This window comes from Chrysochloris asiatica, unplaced genomic scaffold (assembly GCF_000296735.1).
Source record: "Chrysochloris asiatica unplaced genomic scaffold, ChrAsi1.0 scaffold00216, whole genome shotgun sequence".
NCBI lineage: Eukaryota > Metazoa > Chordata > Mammalia > Afrosoricida > Chrysochloridae > Chrysochloris > Chrysochloris asiatica.
In genome coordinates, this window is record NW_006408734.1 from 2,017,491 (window position 1) to 2,025,863 (window position 8,373).

Below are 8,373 nucleotides of genomic sequence, written 5' to 3' on the forward strand. Positions count from 1 at the left end.
CAACACTTTAAAAAGTCTCCTTTGTAAGCCTCCCCTATTCAGCCTCTTCTAGTAAATGTTCAGTACATGTCTCTATCATTTCTTCTGAAGTTCAGAGCTCTAGGATAATTATCTGTATCTGTTACTTTGTTGTAGAGAGTCTGTGTAGCATGTCTGCCTAGTCTGCCATCCTATTGGAATTCTCAGTGAATCTGATTTAAAGGTAACTTCAGACATTTATTCTAAAATGACTGGATGAACATATCCTTCCTCACACCAATTTGTAGTGAATGGTTCCTATAGTGTAAGAAATTAATAGAACTTAACTGATAACTACATATTTTAAATGTTAGGCCTAGATTTTGAATGCCCTGGAAGCAAAAATGGAGGTTTCATTTTCTGTAATAGGACTGTTTCTTATTTCTATCATGATGTAAAATTAGGATATGAGCATTATTGGGAAGGTAAGGGTAGCTGGAGAAGGATACCATGCTTGGTAAGATGGAGGGTCAGAGAAAAAGAGGAAGATCCCCCCACCACCAACGAGATGGATCAACCAGGTGGCATCATTGATGGCATCAAGTGTGGCAGCGGTATTGAGGTTGGCCCAGCATCGGACATTGTTTTGTTCTGCTGTGCATGGGGTCGCTATGAGTCAGTTCCGACCTGATGGCACCTGACAACAACAACAACAACAAGGGTAGCAAGTGATGTAAATTGATAACTGAAAGATACCAATATTGCTCTATATAATAGCTAAATTAATTATAAAAGATGACATTGTAAATTATGGAGTAAGTTTATAAAAGTTGAGGTACTTGTTTTCTTTTTTAGATTTACTCTATTGTTGTCACTTAGAATTTGTTTTTATTGTTAAAGTATGTGTGGTATATGTGTATGTGTGTGATTTGATATTTTTAGATAGACAAATGGGATAGGAAAGTGGGACATATTTAGCTCATGCTGTTAGTGTGCATAAAACACTGAAGAAGGCCAGAATTGAATACTGATGGCCTCCTCAGTCTGTGCTGTGAGATTTAATGGAGTAAACAAAAAACTCACATGAAATGTTCTCTCAAGGATATATCTTGAAGTGTGAGGATATTATTTTACACAGAGCAAATTCAGCTATGGGGAAAGGAATCTAAGGCAAAACTGTACCACTCAAAGAGTTTTCTAAATGATAGAGGTTTTGCTAGCAAAATTTGAGGAAGAATGTGTTTCCACAGTGAGTGTCTGGGTACAGTATATGGTTAAGCTCATCACTACTAACTGGAAGATTAGCATTTAAAACCTATCCAGAAATGCCTCTGAGAAAAATGACCTGATGATCTGTTTCTAAAAAGGTCATGGTTTTGAAAACTCAACAGAGTGCAATTCTACTCTGCATGTGTTGATCAGAATCAAATTGACTTTTTAGCAATGGTTTTGGAATTTTGGGTATTTGTGCTATCATAGAGAGACGTGGATCTGAGGATTGTTGTTGTTAAGTGTTGTAGAGTTGATTCCAACTCATAGCGACATTAACATTTCCAAGGAACTGATGAGTTTAAACAACTGACCTTTGGTAGAGTGTGGGGACACAAAATTAGGCAAAAGTGTGTAGAAGAGGGAACCATTCGAGATGAGATTTGCTTATCATATGATTTTTCCCCCCCTTGAATTACAGCAGTGTTTCTCAAAGTGTGGATCTACAGTATCCCCATCACCTGGCACTTACTAGAAATACAGATTGTCAGGTTCTACCCAGACCTACATTCAACCACTCAGGGAATCAGTTATACCAGTCAGTATTTTACCAAAACCTGGTAACTCTACTGCATGGGAAAATTAAAGAACCAGTGAACATTACATCCTGTTAGTCATGCTAATCCTTTATAAAAACTTGAAACACCAGTGCAGCCCTAATTGGTAGCATTGCAGAGAAAAAAGTGATCAGGACAAAAATGGTTAAATAAGTTAATTGGTTTACCATGCTGTGGAGAAAGTAAAAAATAACATGAGACATTCTCTATATTCCATTCCCCAGTATGTATTATGGGAAAGTGAATCTTAAAGGAGATAGAAACAAAAGAAACAAAATACAAGCTTGAGTTTTAATATGAGCTCCTTTGTGGAGGCCGTTTTAATTCTGAGCAGCACACAGCCTTGTGATGGCTAAAATACTACTCTTGTCTATATCTTATTTGCCGTGAAGTTGTTGGTCAAAAGGAATCTAAGTGCAGCAGGTACAAGTTGTGTGGTGCTTCAAATAACACTTCAGAATTGAAGGGTTTTTTTGAGATAATGGTGATATTAACATTAAGGTTGGGAAGGAGATAGCAGTGCAGAGAAAGAAAGGTGAGAAGGGAAGGAAGAAGATAGATATTCTTGAGCTGCATGAATGATTGTAAAAAGGTAGAAATGTGTGTGTGTGTGTGTGTGTGTGTGTGTGTTGGTGGTGGTTAGGAATGCCTTTCAAGTCCAGTACATTTAGTCAGAAATTAGAAAATCAAAGGATTAGCTGTCATTAACTAAATACCCAAAAGACAGCCTTGTCTTATTCATTGGAGCAGCTGGTAGGTTTGAACCACCAACCTTGTGGCTAGCAGCACAATGCAGTACCACCAGGACACCATATGGAAATAGGAGTATATATGAAAACTGAGGATTGTGATAGTCTAAAAGTAGTTCTGCTTTTATACATAATTATAACTATTGTGGTCAGAAATTATCATTTTTGAAGCTGTTAATTTAACATCCCAGAAATTAGAAAACCTGATTTCTAATTTGAGCTTAATCATTTCCATGAGGTACAGTGTTGCAGTTGAGTAAATGAAAAATATGTTTCAGTCAGATATAATGTTCTTTTCAAGCAAGCCATGTCTAATTTTGTAGAGCATATCCTCTCTGGAAGTGCTACACAATTGTACTAAAATGAAATTAAAAATCAAGCACTTGGAACATAGAAAAACAGCTCCTTTTATATTAGAAGATGTAATAAAAGTTCTATGTAAGATAACTGTTCTATAAAGTATAGATATATAATGCTGGAAATTTATTAAAATTCAACACTGTATGGTAAGATAGTTTTATATGCTAGTTTTACAGAAAGCACACATCATCCAATTTGTTAAAGTTATTTGAGCTGCATTTCAATTAAAACACTTCACAATTTCCTTATTCTTTTAGAAATATTTTGAAATCCATTAGTGTGTCAGTGACTTGGCATTGCTCTCTAATTGCAATAGATTTCAAGTGATAAAAATTGATTTTTGTAGTGTACTTTGTAGAGTCAGCATTGGTTACCTGAATACATTACAGTCCTCTATAACTTAAAACACCATCATTCTATGTTGTTAGAAGTTTCCATTGTCCGAATTTAAGATTATATGTACAGACCATTCTTCACTGTAAAGTAATTTGCATTTTGAGGAAATGTGATAAATGTAGAGTTGTAAGAAATGTTAAGATATTTAAAATGTATTTCAAAAGCTTTCTTTTTATGCCTAAAGATTAATTGTAGCAACATAGTTTCGATGTATGTTGTTGTTGTTAGGTGCCATCGAGTTGGTACCGACCCATAGTGACCCTATGCACAGCAGAATGAAACACTGCCCGATCCTGGGCAAACCTCACTGCTATTGCCACGCTTGAGTCCATCGATGCTGCCATGTGGCCAATCCATCTCATTGGGGACTTCCTCTTTTTCTCTGACCCTCCACCTTACCAAACATGATATCCTTCTCCAGCGACTGGTCCCTCCTGACAATATAACCAAAATATGAGAGACGAAGTTTGGCCATCTTGGCTTCCAAGGAGCACTCTGGCTGAACTTCTTCCAAAACAGGCCATGGAACTTTCAATATTCTCCCCAAACACCATAAATTAAAAGCATAAAATCTTCTACGGTCTTCCTTATTCACTGTCCAGTTTTTGCATGTATATGAGGTTATTGAAAATACCATGGCTTGGGTCAGGCGCACCTTAGTCCTCAAGCTGACGTCTTTGCTCTTTAACACTTTAAAAAGGTCTTGTGCAACAGATTTGCCTAATGCAATACGCCATTTGATTTCTTGACTACTGCTTCCATGAATGTTGATAGTTGATCCAAGAAGAATGAAGTCCTTGACAACTTCAATCTTTTCTCCATTGATAAGAATGCTGTTTATTGGTCCAGTGGTGAGGATTTTTGTTTTCTTTACATTGAGATGTAATCCATACCGAAGGCTATGCTCTTTTATCTTCATCAGTAAATGTTTTAGGTCCTCTTCACTTTCAGCAAGCAAGGTTATATATACACCTCTAAAAAAGTAAAACTATTTTGAAATCATTTTTTGTATGTAATTCTTTTATTTTAAATATATTACAAACATGAAAAAGATTACATTTTATATTTCTAGGAGACAGTCATGTCTTGTGATTTTACCTACTAATTATGATCAACAATCTCTAAACCATATCTTTTAAAATAAGAAATTATTAAATTTCAAAATACATACACAGCGGTGCACAGATTATCAGTGTATGCCTCAATGCATTTTTGTAAAGTTGACCTTCTTGTAGCCATTATCTAGATCAAGAAACAGCACATTACAATAATCCTACTCCTTTCCCTACTTAATCTTTAGTAACGACAACCACCCAAAAGTATCGACATTGGCATTTTTTTTCCTGTTTAATTTACATATAATTTGAATCCTGTGGTGTTTGCTTTTTAAATTCTGCCTTGTTTCACTCAGCCTTATAAATAATGGGGTATAAATCATGTTGTTAAACATAGAGGTATTCAGTTCTTTCTCAATATAAGGCTATCTCACAATTTATCATTTTTATTCTTGATGGAAAATTAGACTGATTCTAGTTCTGTATTTTCACAAATAGTGTTTCAGTGAATATTCTAATAGGGTTTTAGGGTGGGTGAGGTAAGTTTCCCAGTGAAATTCTCATTAAACAGTCCTTACTATCTTGAAGAATGAGCAGGTTCATTGTCATGATAGGAAAAAAAAAATCCAAGTGTAACTCTTTTGACCTTTTCTCAGGAATGCAGTTTTCAATTTTCTTTCTTTCTTTTTTTTTTAAATAAATGTTTTATTGTGAATTGTGTGATAGTTTACGTGGGAGAACATTAGTTTTACATTCATTCTATCATACATCGTTTCATTGCCATAGTTACCATCCTGTCCATGCATCATCACCCAACCAAAGGGTATACCCTGCAAGCCTGACCCCCCTCCCCCAACGGTCCTTAGCACACAACCCCTTTCCCTCTCTGGATCTCAAGTCCCCAGCCACTCCATCAATTTTCTTAAAACTTCACAATAAGTTCCTGTTATCCTCTTGTGTTCTCTGAGAAAATCTGCCACTATTACTCCTTTGGGGGTCCCCATAATTTGTTGTTATTGTTGTTGTTAGCTGCCATCGAGTTGGTACTAATTCATAGTGACCCTATGCACAACAGAATGAAACACTGCCTGAGTGCATTGATGCTGCCACTTTACCAATCCATCTCGCTGAGGGTCTTCCTCTTTTTCTCTGACCCTCCACCTTACCAAACATGATATCCTTCTCCAGGGACTGGTCCCTCCTGACAAAATGTCCAAAGTATGAGAGACGAAGTTTGGCCATCTTGGCCTCTAAGGAGCACAGCACTCTGGCTGCACTTCTTTCAACACAGATCTGTTGGTTCTTTTGGCAGCCCATGTCACTTTCAATATTTTCCTCCAACACCATAACTTAAATGCATCAGGTCTTCTGTGGTCTTCCTTATTCAATGTCCAACTTTCACATACATATGAAGTTATTGAAAATATCATGGCTTGGGTCAGGCGTACCTTAGTCTTCAAGCTGACATCTTTGCTCTTCAAAACTTCTTCTATCTTAAATTTACTGACCTAGCAGGCCCCCTTGGGATCCACTGTTTTGATTGGTCTGCTTTTGAAGGCTCCCTAATGAAATGATTTGTATTACTGACAGTACTTGTTTATTGTTGTTGTTGTAACATGCCATCGTGTCGATACTGACTCATAGCGACCCTGTGCACACAGAATGAAATACTGCTTGCTTCTGGGCTGGCCTCACAATTGTTGCCACTTTTGAGTCCATTGATGCTACCACTTTGCAGTAGAAGGAAGACCCCCAGCGAGATGGATTGGCAAAGTGGCAGCATCAGTAGGCTCAAGTAATCAAAGTAAAGTTATCAAGTGAAGCAACAATTGTGAGGTTGGCTCAGGACTGTGCAGTGTTTCGTTCTGTTATACATAGGTTCACTATGAATCTGTATGGACAAGATGGCACCTAACAACAACAACAATTGATAAGCAAATTTGTATGTTAGGTTTATTTAAATAATCATAATTCACATTTTTATTTATAAGATGCACCATAATATATGCCTTTTCAGAATAAAAAGGACTGTTGTATATTTGTTACTTTTCAAAATTAGATTTTTATGAGTTACAGTCTTGATAACATCACATTTCTATCTATGTGATTTGTAATCTTGATAGAACAGGTTTTGTAGTTTATATTATCTGTTAATTAAAAGTGAATATAATAAGAAAAAAATATTATTCCTTTATTTGTAAAACTTGTAGAAAAAAATTTAGCTTGAGAGTTTAATATGATATAAGTTATATTTCACGAGCATTATTTTGATAAAGTAATTTTGACTTTGATAACTTTAAAATTGCACTCAGAGCAATGTAGACAAATTGTATTACATAAAAGTCATAATATCAGTGTGGTGTATGAATCAGAGATTATAGTTGTACTTTTGTCAGTTTATTTCACTGCAAATGAAATTCATTGTTCAGCTTGGCCTCCTGAACTGTGTTTTCCAGTCAAGTTATTTTGTTAAGATTAAATTAAGTTCATTGCAGGGTACATGCTTTCAGAGGTTGTAACAATTCCTACCTGTTTGATATGTACCATTTTTTTTTTTTTTTTTAAGGGAAGGAAAAAGTTTAGAAAGATAGTTTTCCATCTCACTGCACCTCTAGAGAACAGTTCTCATACTTCCACCACAAGGTTTCTTTAAATGTAAATTCAAGTGAACCTATGTCAGTAAGAAATAACAAAAACACACCTTCAAAGATCTATTCTGCTTTTTCAGAACAGTAGCATAAATGCTACTTCAAGATTATTTAAAGTATGCAAAATTTGAATACCTGCTATGTTTAAAATTTTTGGTACTAATTAATTGATTGTCATAAATGTTAATCTGCAGAACCTGTGTATATGTTAATGTTACCTGGCAAAGGAATTTTACTAAAGGTTGCTAATCCACACAACAATAAAAACAATCATGATTTTAAAGTAGGGAGATTATTCTGGGTTATTAGAGTTGTTGTTAAGTTCTGTCTTGTTGGTTCTGATTCATAGTGACCCTGTATAGGGTTTCTGAGGAGTGGCTGGTGGGTTTGAACCTTCAATCTTGCTTTGGACAAATCTGCTGCAAAAGACCTCGATAACGTGTTAAAAAACAAAGATGTCAAGCTGAGGACTAAAGTGCACCTGATTCAAGCCATTGTATTATTTATTATTTTTTTAATGCTATAAAATCATAAAAATCTTTATTAAACAAAGACACCAACATATGAAGCTATGGCTTCCTGATGGTTCCCTCAATCTGGGTCCACACACTTCTTGAAAGTGGTGGTTCCACATTCCTAACCCTCCCCTGAAGAATTCTGTGCTCTTTGATGAGTACCATATTAACATGACCCAAACCATGGTATTTTCAATAACCTCATATGCATGTGAAAACTGGACAATGAATAAAGAAAACTGTAGAAGAATTGATGCTTTTGAGTTATGGTGTTGGAGGAGAATATTGAAAATGCCATGGGCTGCCCATAGAACCAACAGATCTATGTTGGAAGAAGTGTAGCCAGAGTGCTCCTTGGAGGCCAGGATGGCCAAACTTTGTCTCTCATACTTCGGTCATATTATCAGAAGGGACCAGTTGCTGGAAAAGGATATCATGTTTGGTAAGGTGGAGGGTCAGAGAAAAAGAGAGAGACCCCCAGCGAGATGAATTGGCAAAGTGGTGGCATCAATGGACTCAAGAGTGGCAATGATAGTGAGTTTGGCCCAGGATCCAGCAGTGTTTCATTCTGCTGCTCATAAGGTCGCTATGAGTCGGTACCAACTCAACGGCACATTACAACAACAACAACATTAACATGGCAGTTTGGGCATCCTGGAGGTACTCAAATCATGTTCCGTTGAAATATTCTTTGAGTTTGGGAAATAAAAAGAAGTCTAAAGGATTAAGATCAGGGTTGTAGGGTGAATGGAATAATGTTTCTCAACAAAATTCTCGTGAGACAGTCCCTTTTATTCTAGAAGAATGAGCAGGTGCATTGTCAAGATGAAAATCAAATCCTTGTCACAACTTTCTTGGCCTTTTTT

At 36.2% G+C, this 8,373-nt stretch overlaps 1 protein-coding gene across 1 annotated transcript in view; it reads left to right on the forward strand.

Moving 5' to 3' along the window:
- The window catches only part of LOC102811447 (sperm-tail PG-rich repeat-containing protein 2-like), a 471,006-nt gene that overhangs the window by 331,180 nt on the left and 131,453 nt on the right, over positions 1–8,373 (forward strand). The window contains 3 exon segments of the mRNA XM_006872962.1: positions 918–1,009; positions 1,649–1,836; positions 2,286–2,319. Of these exon segments, the coding sequence (XP_006873024.1) occupies positions 918–1,009; positions 1,649–1,836; positions 2,286–2,319 (314 nt within the window).